A 17799-nucleotide genomic window follows, 5' to 3' on the forward strand; every position below is an offset into this window, starting at 1 on the left:
CGATTTCAGAGTTTTTTCAAAGATATGTTTGAAAGTCAACAGGCTATGTTCATAATTTTACTTTCTACCATTTATTGAAGATAATTTAAAATGATTAAATAAAAATTTAATAATCAGACTTATTTTTTAACTATGAAATGCAAACTTTTATTCAAACACACATTAAAACGTAGATTCAAAGTCAACGTGTCATTAGCTTTTTAATATAATGTTAGTAAGTGCAGAATCAGAGTAATGTAAATAATGGCTAGATTCATGAAACAATCTTTTCTTGTTCAGAGACATCCAGCTATCCTAGAAACATAATGCCTAAAACCAAACACATAAATACTGTTTCTTATTCACTGACCTTTCAGCTCTGAGATTTTATTTTATCCAAAGAGTAAATATAATAAATATCAACATAATTTTATCTTACAATTAGGGGACCTAGAGCGACAATTGCAGTAAAAGCAATCTCTACATGCGTCTCTGTCTACATTTCTCCAGTTCTTTAGGAGGATTCTGTCTTATGCAATTAAATGTTTAAATAAAGTCTTATTTGCTCAACCTCGGAACAATCAGCCCTATAATTAAAGGCGTGCAAACACAAGCCGGCCTCACTTTGCTTCACTAGTGGTGGAGAAATGAGCAGAGTTTTTATAAATGATTGTTTGCATGCAAGAACACGAACCAGAAATGCACAGCTAACATGCTCTCGTTAGAGGACCGAAATGGAGTTCAGTATGATTTCTTATCTGAGAGACGCTAATGAAATTTGAATGTTCACATGAAGTCTTAGGTTTTTTTTTTCCTCTTTAGACATAAATGAGCAATGCCCTCAAATTTTCTTTTCACTATTTACTAGGTTTCAATTACATGAGCTTTTTTGAGGGAGGATCTCCTACCATAGATAATTCAGGCTGGCCTGGAACTCACTGGGAGTCAGGATCAAGGTGGGGGCTCCTGTGTCTGGCAGTTGTTCTGCTTTAGCTGAGGCACCTTTCTGTTATTACAATGATGTACGTGCTCTGTGTTCCATGGCAACTGTGTTCAGAAACTGCATTAACTTTACATATTGAATATATTGAATGTAACAGCTAATGTTAATGAATTAGACCATAGAGTTTTCTGGGTAAACGTTTGAGCACTGTTTAAGCATGCTTGAAAATTTGGTCTGTGGGGCTACCTGTAATATTTGCTTCATTTGATAAGAATAACAACAACACCTTGTATCCGTTAAAAAGGAGGACCTTTAAAAAGGCTAAATACTGACTTTAAACAGCGTTTTGCTTTTAAAGAAAAAAGCTGGGCATAGTGGCACATGCCTTTAATTCGAGCACTTGAGAAACAAAGTGAGGTGGATGTCTATGAGTTTGAGGCCAGTCTGGTGTACACAGCTAGTTTAGGCCAGTCAAGGGCTACACAGTGAGACAGACAGGTGAGGGGAGACAGGGGGAAGGGCAGAGACAGACAAACGGGGACAGACATGCTGGCTACAGTTATTGGCCTCACGTATGAAAACCGGCCACAGGACGGCCTGCGCGAAGGGTTCGACAGTACCTTCAGCGTGTGAGTTAAGTAGCAGTTTGGCCCCGAGTACCCTGGGTCACAGATGCACTGTTCCTTCAGGCAGTCTCCGTGGCCTCGGCAGTTGTCCAAGCAGCCAGGGCCAAGGTAGAAATTGTCGATTGCCCACTGCACATCTGAGTACTTTTGGTAGAACCGAAACCTCACGGGACTGTTGGCCACAGCAAAGGAAAGAAAAACAAAAGTTAACGTTACCCAGAGCTATTTTCCTGCACACGCGTGCTCCGTGCTAATGGGACAGAAGCACTTAAGGTATTCTCCATGGATGGAATGAGGTACTAAAAATGCTTCCCGACCACTTCCAATTTCCAGTCATGGGACCGTGCGCCGCTTTCAACTCAATTCTGCAGAAACTTGTGAGACAAATAAAAACCAGTGGGGACTTTTAAGCAAAAGATTAGTTTACAGTTTCACCTATAAATAGAAGCCAGATTCCTTTTTCTTCTTTCTAAAGTTGCATTTTAGGGTTTGTATACAAAGTAATGCATCTCCTCACGGCGCCGTAGTACCAATACAGCGCTATGCTTTGCGCTTGTTCACCCTCCCCCCAGCTGTCCTCCCTTAAGCTCTCTCCCTCCTCTGGCTACTTCCTTTTCTTCGTCTAGTGATTTCCAGCTTTTAATTTATTGTATGTATTCCACTTCCTTCAACCTTCCACACTGTCCTTGGAAACCTCCTCCATGATCTCCTTTCTAGCTTGTGACCCTTCCCCATAGTGCAGACACCAAAGTTTTAAATCGAGGTTCTGCAGGTGATAGAACACCTGTAATGTTTGGTTTATTCTGCTTATCATAATGATTTCCAGTTGCATCATTTCCTGAAAATGTCATGATTTGATTTCTCTCGGTAGCTGCATAAAATTTCATCATCTGTCTGTACCACATGGAAACATCTATTCATCATTTTATATGTATAGGTGTTCTGCATGCACATATGTCTGTGCACTACACGTATGTAATTCTTGTAGAGGCCAGAAGAGGGCCCTGGAGATCCAGTGAGTGCTGGGAACTGAACCTGGGGTTCTCTGGAAGAGCACCCAGTATTCTCAACTGTTGAGCTACCTCTCCAGTCCTGTACCCTATCTTTCTTTGTTCCGTTTCTTGATTATTATGAGCAAGGCATCTATAAACAAGGATTTGCAAGGATCTCTGTGGTATGTTGTTGGAGCATCCTTTTATTATATTCCCTAGAGTGGTATAGTTGGTAGTTTTCAATGTTTTGAGGAGTCTGCATTTTGATTTCTATTATGGATATGAAAGTTTAAGCCCAAAACAACAGTGAATATTAGTTCTTCATAAATTCATAGTCCTCCAGTAGCATTTGATACCATTGCTTAAAAATATTTTTTACAGGCCTGGAGAGATGGCTCAGAGGTTAAGAGCCCTGACTGCTCTTCAGGAGGTCCTGAGTTCAATTCCCAGCAACCACTTGGTGGCTCACAACCATCTGTAATGACACCTGGTGCCCTCTTCTGGCGTGCAGCCATACATGGAGGCTAAACACTGTGTACAAAATAAATAAATCTTTTAAAAATATTTTTACATCTTATCTATTATCTATCTATCTATCTATCTATCTATCAATCATCTATCTATTATCTATCTATCATCTATCAATCTATCTATATATATCTATCTATTTATCTATCTTTCTATTATCTATCTTTCTATCTATCGATTATCTATCTATCTTTATATTATCTATCTTTCTATCTATTATCTATCTATCTGTCTATTATTGATCTATCCATTATCTATCTACCTATTATCTATCTATCATCTATCTATCATCCATCCATCTATCTATCTATCTATCTATCTATCATCCATCTATCATCTGTCTGACCTCTGTGTGTGTCACAGTGTGCATGTGAGCTCCAAGGATAAACTTCTGGCCTTCAGACATGGTTCAAGTTCATTTACCCACGGAGACAGCTTGCATATTTTCATTTGCTCTCTCAATGCCATTTTGACTGGGGTGACATGGAATCTCAAAGTAGTTTTAATGTACATTTTCCTGATGACAAAGATTATTGAAAACTTTTTTCCAATAGTTATTGGCATTGTGTTTCTTCTTTTGAGGATTATCTATTCAACTCATTGGCCCATTATTGATGGGATGAGCAAAAGAACTGAATGCCAGTGGTGGGAGCATTGCAATCACTGAATTACATTTCTGAAGTTGTACAGAAGGTGAGTGAAGGTGTTAGCATGTACGCAGCCCACTGGCATTTAGGAAACAGTAACTTCTCAATTCCTTGAAGATTATCAATAGTCTCAAAGTAACTGTAGTAATTAGAAAACAATTTTGAATGGGTGATATAAAAGACAATTTCCCAGAGATTTTTAATTTCATCATTGTTCCTCTCTGTCTTCTGGGCTTTAAAAAAAAAGCTCTAATTAAGCTTATATTAAAATAAAGTGTATTAAAGAACTTTCTAGGGTGATTTAAATGTTCTGCATGTCCTTTTATGTGGTGGGTACATGGGTCACATGACAGCAAAAGTCCTTCATTTGAACAAGTGCTGTGTTTGTACACTGTGTAAATTACATATAGAATGTGTGTATATGATAATCCGCACACATAAGAGACACACAGACAGAGGCAGGGAGACAAGAGAAGTGCATAGGAGGCACAAATGAATCTGTCGTGGAGTCCCCAGCATGCATTTTGTCCCAGATGACTCACTGAGGGATGATCATTTTAATATAACTTCCTAAATCACTAAGTGATTTAGGAATGGGATAATTTGTACCAATGGGATTCAAGGAGATGGTTGTTCTGGTTCTCTGAGAAAGATAAAACAACCCCCTCTCTCTCCCACTGGACACAGGTAAGGGAGCATTCTGGTCCAGTTTTCTGGCAGCCATCTCATATTCAACAGGGGACCCTCTTCAAGCCGAGAACCGCACCAGTACCACAGGCAGAGGAACGAGACAGCAAGACAATGGTGTCCTTGAAATCATTTAAGAATACATAGAATATTGTTATTATATTTATTTGTGTATGTGTATGCCAGGATGTGGATGTGTAGGCCCAGGAATCTCACTCTGGTTATCAGGTTTGGCAGAAAGGATCCTTACCTCCCGGCCATATCAATGAACCTTAAAAACATTCTTAAATATGAAAACCAACCATTCCTAGCGCCCACTCATCTTTACATTTTTTTTTGCTACAGAAAAAATGTTTTAAAAAGAGCTTTAATTTCCATTATGTGTATCTGCACATTTGTGTGTGAAGTTTGTGCACTTGTATGCAGTATCAGCGGGGGCCAGAAGAGGGCAGCAGATCCTCTGTACCTGGAGCGACGGGGTTGTGAGCCACCCAATGTGGGTGCTGGGAGCCAAACTTGGGTTGGCAGCCAGAGCTGTCTCTCGAGCACACGCATACTTCATTTTTTAAGTGAGCTACCATAGGTTGGGGTCTGATCCGGTCCAGGAAACTGATGATGTTATCAACAGGACTAGGCAGGCTGTGCACAGCACTCTGTTCAGAGGCTCAGTCCTGCTCATAAATCACAATCTATCTCAGCAGAAGCCGTTTTACATAGCCAGACTCTGTGATTAATCTAGTAGAAGCATGCCTGTCATTTTGCTTAATGTACCTCTTTTCTTAATTTTACAGTGCATGGGAATCTTTGAAATCTCCTTAAATTATCTACAGACTTTCCAGAACACTGTTTAATGGCTGCGGTCACCACTGATCCAGGCTAATCGTGTCTCACTGTGGGTGCAGAACACAGTGCTCTGTGGTAAGAGAAAGATAAGACCCGGGAGCCACCTGACACAAATGGCTGAAGATAGAAGATGTGCAGCTAACGTGAGTTGGGATTTGCTCCTTGCTCTCTCAAGGATTCGGGCAACATCTTTATGTTGGATTACAGTCTGCAAGGCCAGTAAGGTAGTTAAGACGAGTCTTTGCATCCGGCTCCAAGGCAAGCATTTGTTATGTTCCTACTTGACGGCCCTGCGGTTTAAGAAAGAGGAGGACATGATAGGGCCATTTACTGAGGACCAAAGCCTCAAGTCTGAGGATTACAGAAGTATGCTCATCATGGTAGCCACCAACCGGGGGCTCTAGAGTTAGGGCAGAAGAATGTTCATCATGGTAGCCACCAATCAGGGACTCCAGAGTTGGGGCAGAAGACAGTACTTTACCCGCAATGATATATAATTTGACACTAGACAGCAGGCCCCATGTTTGCCTTCTGGATGTTTGTAGCCATGTTTTCTTTTAATTTTCAACTTACTTTCCCATTAAGCTTTCCGGAAGTGGGTAGGTGATCCTTTTCCAGCCCTTCGTCGGGAAGAACACGGACGGCTGCGAGACAATCCCAGAGCATTTGGGATCGGCAGGTAAGCACTGAGGGACCAGATAGTTCCAGCTCACACCAAAGTCAGTAGAGTACTGCACATGAATTTGATTCTGGGCAATCTTCTCAGACACCTTGCATCCAACGGAGATCTAATAGACAGAAAATGAAGACTGGTCAAGGCGTTAAAACCGTATTAACATATTTCCTCTCCAAAGAATTGGCAGTAGAGAGGCACAGATCCCTTGATATCTACCGCTCTGTACTTTCAAGTGCGTTATTTGTTTTGTTGATGGACGGGGGACATTGGCATGGTTCCTCAAGGTGACAAAGTGTAGGAAGTGCCAAGGACATTGTGTAAGGATTTGGGAGAGAAGCCGATACCTGTGCCTCTGCCACGCTGGCTGGGTTCCTGGGAAGGCCTGTGCCCACACTTACAAATGGTTTTGTTAATGGCTTGGCACTTAGGTACGGTAGAATACCCGACCAAGAAGGATTGCTAGCAGCCTTACTGATGTTCCTATTTTGTCATACGATTTATAATTCTCCATAAATCACTTTCGCCTGCAAGCAAGGTGCAGTGAAGTGACAAGAGAAACACAATGCTTCTCACATGGCAACAGCGACAATGTGCAGATCTGCAGACACAGGGGGACTCGGGAGACAGAACACAGAGGAAGAAATGCTGGCCCGAATGCTACCCAAATGTTCTTGGCATGAATTCCAATCATGCTGTTATAGTCTGTAATTTTTGTTCTACAGAAACATCTTAATAGCTTCTAGAAAAAGTAGAAATAACCATTACAGATTTAGTCTTGTAAGAAACAATTTTAACTTTTGTTTTGCTTTTGAGATGGGATTTCACTATGTAGCCCTGGCTGGCCTGAACTCACTATACAGATCAGGCTAGCCTTGAACTCACAGAGATCCATTTGCCTCTGCCTCCTGAGTGCCTGAATTAAAGGAGGGCACCAACAACCAAGCCAACATCCTTTTTTTTTAAAAAAAAATTATTTATTTATTCATGTATTTTATGCATATGAATGCTCTATTTGCATGTATGCCTGTGTGGCAGAAAAGGGCATCAGATCTCACTATAGATGGCTGTGAGCCACTATGTGGGTGCTGGGAATTGAACTCAGGACCTCTGGAATAGCAGCCAGTGCCCTTAACCACTGAGCAATCTCTCTAGCTAACTTACTTTTTATATAGTGATTTAACTTTATAAGTTGCAATCAGTACCTTGAATTTTCTAAACCAATATTTTTGTTCTGTAAGTATATAATCCTGATTGTCACTATTTGCTTTTATGCAAAATCTGAAATTTTACCTTTAAACAGTATAGGAGCACAACATTTTAAATCATTAAGCACTATTTAGATGAACTTTACGTTACCTTAAAATCAAATTTCATTTTTCAAAGTACATATTAAGTCAATGAAACATTGGATGACCTTTATGATGTTTCTCATTAGTTAAATTGTTAGTGTCTGGTTATTTATGGGATTGAGACCATGATAATTTCACCTTGAATTGCATGATCCAGCCTTCAGTGGGAGTCAGGTCGTGGGTCACTGCATACACCTCTCGTCCATCATGGCTGCCACAGATCATGACACCATCAGGGGAGTCGCAGAATCTTTCCACTGTACAGTCATCATGAAATAGCCAATTCTCATTCACTTAAAAAAGGACAAAAAAGGGATGACAGTTTTACCAAGGAATTAAAGTAAACATTCACTTTAACCAAGTCGTAGAATTAAGTAGAATTTTCTTTTACATATACTATGTTACATAAAATAAACACTAATAGAAACATCATTTTATAGCCATAGATATGATAATAATTAACACAGTCCTAGTGCATTTTTGAGGGGTTGGATGGTAAAGACAATGACTCACTATTACAGCTCAGGCTGGCTTCAAACTCAGGTTTGATTCTCCCAAGTCAGTCTCTTGAGTGTTACATATTATAAGAATGTTCTATCATGGCCAGCTCCACAATATATTTTGAAATAAAACGTGTGTCTATCCATCCACCTACCCATCTACCCATCCAGCCATCATCTGTCCACCAATCCATTGATCCACTGATCATTGATCCACCCACCCACCCATCTACCTACCTACCTATTGTTTTTTTGGAGACAGGGTTTATGTAGCCCGGGGTGGCCTCAAACTCATGGCGATCCTCCTGTCTCTGCCTCCTGAGTGTTGAGATTACAGGCAGAAACCACTCACTATTCTATTGCCCCGCTCACTATTCTATTGTTAACTACAGGTACTATACTACCAAAGAATCATTAGAATTTCTCCCCCACACATAACAGAACTATTGCAAGTGGTTCCCTGTTTTCTTCTTTGCCACATCCTGGAAACCACTCTAATTGGATAAAAACTAACTTTGGAGGCCCAGATAGCATTTGAGAAAAATTGAGCTTTGTATTGCGTAGTTTGTCATAAAGACTAAGTTTGAATCCTAATACTCAGCCTGAAAAAATTAAGGTATAATATAAAGAGATTACCTAAGAAACTCAGATTAAGATGGGTGTTGTCCTGAACACTTGTAATCCCAGCACCTTGGAGGTGGACACAGGTGGATCAGGAGGTTAAGGCTAACCTCAGCTACATGGCAAGTCTGAGTAGCTTGGGCTACATAAGACTGCTTCAACAACTCAAAACGACATCAGCAAGAAGGAAACTCTTATCATCTCTAAAATGCCAAGTTTGCCTCACTAATGTTCTTTATTCTTGAATATTTAGATTTGAATATTTAAGAATTCTGGAAAAGTATTTTTAAAAAGAATTGTCAACTTTCTTATACCAGATCAACAGTAATTCTTTGAGGAAATGTGCTGAGCAAAAACAAAACAAAACAAAACAAAACCCAAAACTAAAAATGGGATTTGGAAGACTCTTTAAGCAGTAGAATTATGAATTATTAGTGAAGAATCCATCTTCTGTGTTGATCCTCCATCTTCTGCCCAAACAGATATACATAGACACTCAGCTCCCTCACAGTTCCCTTCCCTTTCCTCTCTCTCTCTCTCTCTCTCTCTCTCTCTCTCTCTCTCTCTCTCTCTCTATTTCTTCCTTTCTATCTTAGTCTATTTAGTGTTTTATGTTACTGACTGGGAATTCTTTATGTAGCCCAGACTGACTGGAACTTGAGATCTTGGCTTAACTTCCTGGGTGTTTTGCTTACAGGTTTATGTCACTATGCCCAGTGAGAAGAGGTGATTTTATATTATATTTGTTAGCCAGTAAAGTTAGAAATGAAAAATACAAAACATAAATAATGTAAATAATGTAAGTTGATGATAGACCTTGATCTCATAGGTCCAAATTTCTAAGCTTCCTGTTCATTCCCATATCTATAGTGGAGACAAACAGGCACAACCAGAGGCTTGGGGCAGGCATGTAAGCAGCAGAGGAAGACGACTCCAGAGATCCAAAGACACCAAGCAATTTTCTTGTAATTCATATTTCACCTATAGTGAGTCTGAGTTTGGTCTGAGCACATATGTCTACAAAAAAACACATTACTCAATTCATATGGCTCAATGGCACCATCCTACTGTCTGCGTCTTCATTCTGAGAGAACTAGAGTCGCAGACACAGGACATAGTCACAGACAGAGCTGCAGAATCAGTGTGAACCAACATTCAGACTCCAGAGAGTCAAAGCCAACTTCTCTGTGGGGCGCCTTTCATTTGATGCTGTAGAGCTGTTGTCCTGATGGAAGGTTCCAGCAAACCCACCACCCTCCTCTGTGCTATCATCTGTGAGCAGATGTTCCAGCTGCTAGAAATGTTTCTCTGCAACACAGGCAGGCACCAGAAATGTGTTTCTTCAATCATTTATCATGAGTCAGGGACAAACTAAACAAGCATATATATTAGGAACTTAAAACTGGCTTATATTGGCTTCTTAAATACAGAAGTAATACCTCAATTATTCTGACTGCAAACTTACTTATGCAAATTATTACACAGGAAAAAAACATGGCAAGACTTTGAATCTGTCAACATGCAGAAGATTGCAAATTGATTCATATCTATTGCACTGCACAAAACTCAAGTCCAAATGGATCAAAGACCTCAACATAAATCCAGTTATAATGAACCTGATAGAAGAGAAAGTGGAAAGCAGCCTTGAATGTATTGGCACAGGAGACCACTCCCTAAAAATAATACCAGTAGCACAGACACTAAAAGCAACAATGAAGAAATGGAGCTTCCTGAAAATGAAAATCTTCTGTAAGGCAAAGGACACGGTAGATAAGACAAAACGTCAGCCTACAGAATAAGAAAAGTTCTTCACCAACCCAACATCTGACAGAGGGGTGATCTCCAAAATATATAAAGAACTCAATAGCCATCAAAACACCAAATAATCTCATAAAAAATCGGGTACAGATCTAAACAGAGAATTCTCAACAGAAGAATCTCAAATGGCCAAAAGACATTTAAGCAATCGCTTAACATCCTTAGTCATCAGGGAAATGCAAATCAAAATGACTCTGAGATACCATCTTACACTTGTTAGAATGGCTACGATAACAAACACTGATGACAGCCTATGTTGGAGATGTGGAGTAAGGGGAACACTTCTCCATTGCTGGTGGAAGTGCAAACTTGTACAGCGACTTTGGAAATCAGTATGGTGGTTTCTCAGAAAATCGGGGAACAATCTACCTCAAGACCCAACAATACCACTCTTGGACAAATATCCAAAAGATTCTCAATCATACCACAAGGACACTTGCTCAACTATGTTCATAGCAGCAGTATTTGTAATAGCCAGAACCTGGAAACAACTTAGATGCCCCTCAGCTGAAGAATGGATAAAGAAAATGTGGTACATCTTCACAATGGAGTACTACTTAGCTGTAAAGACATCATGAAACTTGCAGGTAAATGGATGGAACTAGAAAAAAATCATCCTGAGTGAGGCAACCCAGACCCAGAAAGACAAACATGGTACATACTCACTCATAAGAGGATACTAAGTGTAAAGCAAAGGATATCCAGGCTACAGTTCACAACTCCAGAAAAGCTATGTAACAAGGAGAACCCTAAGAAGGATGCATGGATTGCCCTGGGAAGGGGAAATAGAAGGTATCTCCTGGGTAAATTGGGGGGTTGGTAGAGGAGACAGGATGGGGTGATTGAAAACATGAAGGAATGGGATGGTCGAATTGGGGGAGGGAAAGAGAGGGAGAGCAATGAAAGAGGTATCTTGATAGAAGGGGTCATTATGGGTTAGGGAGAAACTTGGTGCTAGAGAAATTCCAAGGAATCCACAAGGATGACCCCAGTTAAGACTCCTAGCAATAGTGGAGAGTGTGCCTGAGCTAGCCTTTCCCTGTAGTCAGATTGATGACTACCCCAACTGTCATCAGAGAGCCTTCATCCAGTAACTGATGGAACTATATGCAGAGATCCACAGTCAAACACCAGGCTAAGCTCCAGTAATCCAGTTGAAGAGTGGGAAGGAAGGGTTATCTGAGCAAAGGGGTTCAAGATCATGACTGGGAAACCCACAGAGAAGCTGACCAGAACTTGTGGAAGCCCGTGGACTCTAGACCGGCAGCTGGGGAACCTGCATGGGACTGAACCAGGCCCTCTGAATGTGGGTGGCAGTTGTGTAGCTTGGTCTGTTTGTGGGACTCCTGGTAGGGGGACCAGGATCTATCTCTAGTGAATGAGCTGGATTTTTGGAGCCCATTTCCTATGGTGGGGGTGGGGGCTTGGTCCTGTCTCAACTTAATGAGCTAGGCCTCCATGGGAGGCCTTACCCTTTCTGTTCAGTGAATGGGGTAGGCTAGAGGGGAGGGGTGGTCACAGGAGGAGTAGTGATATGGGATGCCCTCTGTATACTGTGAATATGTTTCATCACCATTGGCTAATAAAGAAGCTGCTTGGGCCTATGGCAGAGCAGAATATAGGTAGAAGGGAAAATTAAACTGAATGCAGGGAGAAAAAAAGGCAGAGTCAGGCATATGCCATGTAGCTGCCAAAGGAGAAATATGTCAGAACCATACCGGTAAGCCACAGCCTTGTGGCAATACACAGATGAATAGAAATGTGTTAATTTAAGACATAAGAGCTAGTTAGGAATATGATTGGACCAATGGCCAAACAGTGTTGTTATTAGGTCTGGGCAGCCAGGAAACCAAAGAAGAGTCTCTGTTTACAGAGGGGACGGAGGGAACTGTGGTTGGTATGGAAAATGAATGTTTTAAAAGAGATCTATATAAACAAGTCTCAGTAACAACTTCCTTCCCCTCCCTTTCTCTGTCCCCATTTTCTTCTCATTATCATCCCTTCTTCTTCCCCCCTCCCTCTCCTTTTCTGTGGTTTGTTTTGAAGGCACAGGATCTCTTTGCATCTCAGGCCCGTCTCCAACCACAGCCCTCCTGCCTCAGCTTCCTGAGAGCAGGGATTACAGGTGTGCACCACCACGTCCAGCTAAAACCTTAGGAACTTCAGGAAATAAGAACACTTGGTAAAGGTAGGGACGCTTCAAGACTTTTCCGTTTGTAAGGATGGATTTGGTCATGATTTCCAGTTGTCATATGATATGACATATGATATAACGTGATGTTAGTGTCACATGATCACATGACCATCACATGATATCCTAGTGTCACATGATTATATGATATCATGTGACATACTAGCGTCATATGCTTACACGATATCACATGATATACTAGCATCACATGACCATATATCACGTGATATACTAGTATCATATGATATCCTCACAAGTGAAGTAAGATTAGTTGGCCTACATGGATGGAGGATGGTCATCTGTCTATGTATTACTTTCATTGGTTAATAAAGAAACTGCCTTGGACCTTTAATGGGACAGAAAATTAGGTAGGTGGAGTAGACAGAACAGAATTCTGGGAGAGAAAAGGCAGCCGCTTCAGACAGTTGCCATGCTTCTCCTCTCCGAGACAGACACAGGTTAAGATCTCTCCTGGTAAGCGACCACCTCATGGTGCTACACAGATTACTAAATATGGGTTAAAGCAAGATGTGAGAATTAGCCAATGAGAGGCTGAAACTAATGGGCCAGGCAGTGTTTAAAAGAATACAGTTTCCATGTAATTATTTTGGGTAAAGCTAGCCGGGTGGTGGGACACAGCCCGCCGTTCCATCTACACTACATAGTCACCAATAGCAAATTATAAAGTACAATGACATTTAAAACTAGTAAACATTTATCTTCTCAGGCACATAATGACTCAAAAAAGAAAAATTCCACAAAAAACCCCCAAATCAACAGCAACAACAAAACCACATTCAATTTCAAAGGAAAAAAAAAAGCAAGTTACAAAACACACGTAACAAGATCTTAGCTGTGTTAAAAGCATACAAAACACTAAGATGTTATTAAAAATACTGATATTGGTTGTCTGCTGGGTGATTCTAATGACTAATTCAGTATTTTAAGTTATTAAAATTTCTTAAATTAAATTTTCCCCAAGGTATGCCATTTCTCTGGAAAGTTCTCATTATGGTAAAACTGGCCATGCAATCTTTTTTTGCGCAAGGCGGTAGAGCTAAGCAGGGAGACAGAGTGCCTTACTGTCTAAATGGCTGTTGTAACTGTGGGGTAGACAGTGTGAGGTGGAGATAGACCCCCACATCACCCACCTATCTGAGCACATTGCGTTTTATGTAGTAGAGCCGGTACATGTGGGGTTGCGAGGCCACAGACTTCATATCAGAGACCACCTTACGCTTATGGCTTAATATGAGATACCACTTTAAGCTTACTGTAGTACTATAAAATGACAAACACTCAGATGAGAATTGTGTGCTCCTTATCATTTGGGAGTCACAGTGAATAATCCCCGCTGAGGATGAAGGATGAGAAGCAAGACCTACAGCACATGGAACCCGAGGCATTATCTGAATCACAAAATGCCACCGCAAATGGGCCCTCTTAGAAAATACAACATTCTGCCCTCAGATGTGAATAAAGGAACCAGAAGGATGAGGCAGGAGGATCACTGTAAGTCTGAAGTCAGCGTGAGGTTCATAGTGAGTTCTAGGACAGCCTGAACTCTAGTTCAGGAAGGTCCCAACCCAAACACTACCACCACTGACTACAATAGGTCAGGAAATGTTTTTGTTCATCCAAAGCAAAAAATAAGAAACATAGAAACGAAAATACAACCCCCCAAATTTTCTATCTGCAAACTACTATTTATTAAAACATGTATCTGGGTTAGAATGAGAGTAAAGATGAGATATACAATGTTTAATGGGAAGATTCAGGGACAAAATAATTCAGGTCTCTGTACCTCATCTGATCAACCGGAAAAGACCCACCCCTTCCTGCCCTGTCACACACACCGTGATCACCGGTTCCCTGCCCTGATGCGCACATATTACATTTCAATGCACTTCCGTCCAACATCAGTGACCAAGTCACCTGAAGTCTTGTCCTCCATGAACATGTCAAAAGCAATTCTTCCCACGGGGCCAGCATCTGCAGGGGAGCGCTCATGCTGGGGCACGGGGGCGCTGCTAAACGTGTCCAGCATGACTGTCCTCTGGTCGGCAGAGCCCGAGATGAGGACATTGTCAATGGCCCAGTCATTCTGGTCTAGGCCGTCGTGCCGCGGCTGCCACCAGCGGAAGCGAGTAGCAATCTCTTTAGCATCGGGAGGGAGGAGGATATTCACGAATCTGATGGAAAATGATGAGGGTGAGAAAAATATACAGGTTAAATATTTCATATGAGGAGATCTGAAACAGGAATGAGCTTCTGTATGTCCCAGGGCAGGGAAGTGAGGACATTACCTAAACTGTGTGTGTGTGTGTGTGTATGTATGGGTGTGTGTATGTGTGTGTGTATGTGTATGTATGGGTGTGTGTATGTGTGTGTGTATGAGTGTATGTGTGTATGGATGTATGTGTGTGTGCATGTGTGTGTATGTATGGGTGTGTGTGTATGTATGAGTGTGTATATGTGTGTGTATGATGTGTATGGGTATGTATATGTTTGTATGTGTGTGTATATGTGTGAGTGTATGGGTATGTGTATGTATGTGTGAGTGCATGGGTGTGTGTATGTGTGAGTGTATGGGTGTGTTTGTGTGTGTACAGCTGCATGTGCAAAGATGTATGTTGGCAGATAGAGGGCAGAAGTTGATGCCGAGGGTCTTCTTCAATTGCTCTCCATTTTTCCAGACAGTATCTCTCACTGCTGCCCTTGGAGCTCCCGGAGTGGCTGGCTGGCGAGAGAACTCCAGGAATCCTGTCTTTACAAGTCGTTAAACTAGAGAAACAGAATGTAAACAATACACGCCTCCAACAGCTATCTGAGTTGCCCGTGGACCTTAGACATCTTCATCCCTGGCGAGGTAAATGTAAGTCTACAGTAAACATACTTTGAGAGACACGAACCAATACTGACTTTATTTTTCCTGTCATATAAGGGTTAGTTTTACTCTTCTTTCTTTCTTCCTTGGCACTTTGGTTTTTACTTGAATCTGCTCAGTGTCAGCAACAGGCTTACAGTATGGATACTAGTTGTGCTAGAGGATGCTCGAGCCTCAGCCTGAAGGGAATCAGGCAGAAGTTGCCTGTGGTACAGAGAATGCTTTGAGAATGTGCTTCAGTGAACACAGGGAAAGAAAAACTGAGAGAGAGAGGGGCAAACACACTCAGCGTGCCTTCTGCATTGGTCGCCAAGGACAGATAGCTTGATGCAAACCTCCTCATGGAGAAATGGGACTTACATTTCCAAAATAAAATACCCAATATACCAAGTGTCAACTACCCATGAAAACTGCTGTTCCCTCTCCCAGAAGTCATCAAACGCCAATAGCTCCATGGGTACGAGGCAGATTTTGTACCCAGCTCCCCTGCTCCAGGCTGGGATGCTGTCTGGTTTAAGCCTGAGCAGGTCTTTGCATGCTGAACTCTCAGAGTTCAGCTGTGCATCAGCCCTGCTGTTTGGAAAGCGCTATCTCCCTAAACTCACAAACCAGCTCTGGGTCTTACGATTCTTCCTCCCCATCATCTCCATAGATTCCTGAGCCTGGAGGGCAGCGGTGTAACTCCTGATTCAACATTTTCCTTTTATTTTACTTCCTTTTTCTTTTTTTCTCCAGCTGTTGAGATGGGGTCTCACTATGTCGCCCAGCCTGGCCGTCTGATCCTTCCCCCTCAGCCAACAGAGTAACCGAGACTCCAGAAAGGCATCATCATATATATGGACCTTCTTTGGCTTTTCTACTTGGCTACACTGACTGCTTTTTGTCTTTTTACAATATCTGGTCCATATTTGATGGCTGTTTAGGGTCTTTTATGAAGGATGTAAGAGGGTCTAGGCATCCTAAGGTTACTGCCATCTTCCTGCTTCCTTGTTTACCCTAGGCAGACACTTGGTAAACAAATGTTTGTTTTTTCCAATATTTTGAAATCAGCACCTACCTAGCCTCCATGTTTTTTTTTAAATTATTTATTTATTTCATATAATAATAATGTAAGAAGAGGGCACCAGATCTCATTACAGATGGTTGTGAGCCACCATGTGGTTGCTGGGAATTGAACTCAGGACCTCTGGAAGAGCAGTCAGTGCTCTTAACCTCTGAGCCATCTCTCCAGCCCCAAGCCTCCATGTTTTTTGAAGTTAGTATACACCCAGCCTCTATGTTTTTTGAAATTATCATATATCCAGGCTCCATGTTTTTAAAATTATTAACCTAGGCTCCATGTTTTTGAAATTAGCACACACCCAGGCTCCATGTTTTTCTCCACTGTTTATTTACTGTTGGTATTCTGATCTAGTAATTAACCTTATTCTGGGATACGAAAGCTAATTGCTCTTAAAAACTCTGATTAGCTATTATATACCCCCAGGAATCTCTTCCTTCGTGTCTCTGAGGTGTCCTTTTCTGATAAGTAAGTGGGAGGTTCCCTCAATCCCTGACAACCGGTTTTACTGGGAGTCTTCCTAAGCTTGACAGCCTAGTTATTGCAGTTCAGATACAAACCCAGGTTTGCTGTACTGATCATAGAAAATCTCCATCAGCAAGTTCCAGGTGATGCCCCCGTTGACAGAGTACTCCAGGAGAACCCCTTGGTTACGGTTGCTCGGTGTGATGAGGCATCCGTACATGAAGTAGAACTGGATAAACTCAGCGTTGGTGAGATTCAGATCCACAGTGACCAGCAATCTGCTACAGCCCTAAGAAAAAGAAACAGAACGGGGAAAAGCAGCCATCAGGAATCTCGGCTGCAGACCGCAGACTACAGCTTCTCTCTGGTTTGCCACTCTGTGTTTTTATCTCTCGTGCAGTAGCTTCTAGCATGCAGCCCAGCTCGTGTCTGCTGGATTTTCAGATTTCAGCATTGAGACTTATGTAATCAAGTGTTATTTATTCTAAGGAGGTTTTCTTGTAACACATTTTTATATTGTAATGTATAATATATATCTATCTCTAAAGCAAACGTTGGAATTAAAGTAACTGTCCAAAGTTTTTATTAATTTATTTGCACTTATTAGTTAAAAAGCACCAATTACCAACGAAGTAACATTTTGACATAACTATTTTTTAAAATTTCATTTACACGTGTGTATGAATGTTTGTGTGAACCTAAGTGTTGGGTTCCCTGGAACCGTTAACTGAACATTGGGACCACCATGTGGTGCTGGAAATTGAACCCAGGTCCTCTGAAGAGCAGTCAGTGCTCTCAACTGCTAAGCCATTTCTCCAGCTGCCTTAGGTAACTACTTTTAACAGGAAATTTCAAAATGACCACAAGTGAAAAAAATTATATCATTTAATTATAATGAGATAGTTACAATGCCCTTTAAAAATGGTTTAAACATTATATATTTATTTAAATGTGTGCGCATGTCTGTGGTTGTTTTGTGTGAGTGTA

At 41.3% G+C, this 17799-nt stretch overlaps 1 protein-coding gene across 1 annotated transcript in view; it reads right to left on the reverse strand.

Moving 5' to 3' along the window:
• The window catches only part of Reln (reelin), a 429856-nt gene that overhangs the window by 25454 nt on the left and 386603 nt on the right, over positions 1-17799 (reverse strand). The window contains exons 49-53 of the mRNA XM_038315201.1: positions 16908-17101; positions 14336-14592; positions 7409-7563; positions 5819-6033; positions 1543-1720 (exon numbers count right to left, since the gene is read on the reverse strand). Of these exons, the coding sequence (XP_038171129.1) occupies positions 1543-1720; positions 5819-6033; positions 7409-7563; positions 14336-14592; positions 16908-17101 (999 nt within the window). The remainder of the gene's footprint in view (positions 1-1542; positions 1721-5818; positions 6034-7408; positions 7564-14335; positions 14593-16907; positions 17102-17799) is intronic.

This window comes from Arvicola amphibius, chromosome 18, assembly GCF_903992535.2.
Source record: "Arvicola amphibius chromosome 18, mArvAmp1.2, whole genome shotgun sequence".
In the NCBI taxonomy this organism is placed as follows: Eukaryota; Metazoa; Chordata; class Mammalia; order Rodentia; family Cricetidae; genus Arvicola; species Arvicola amphibius.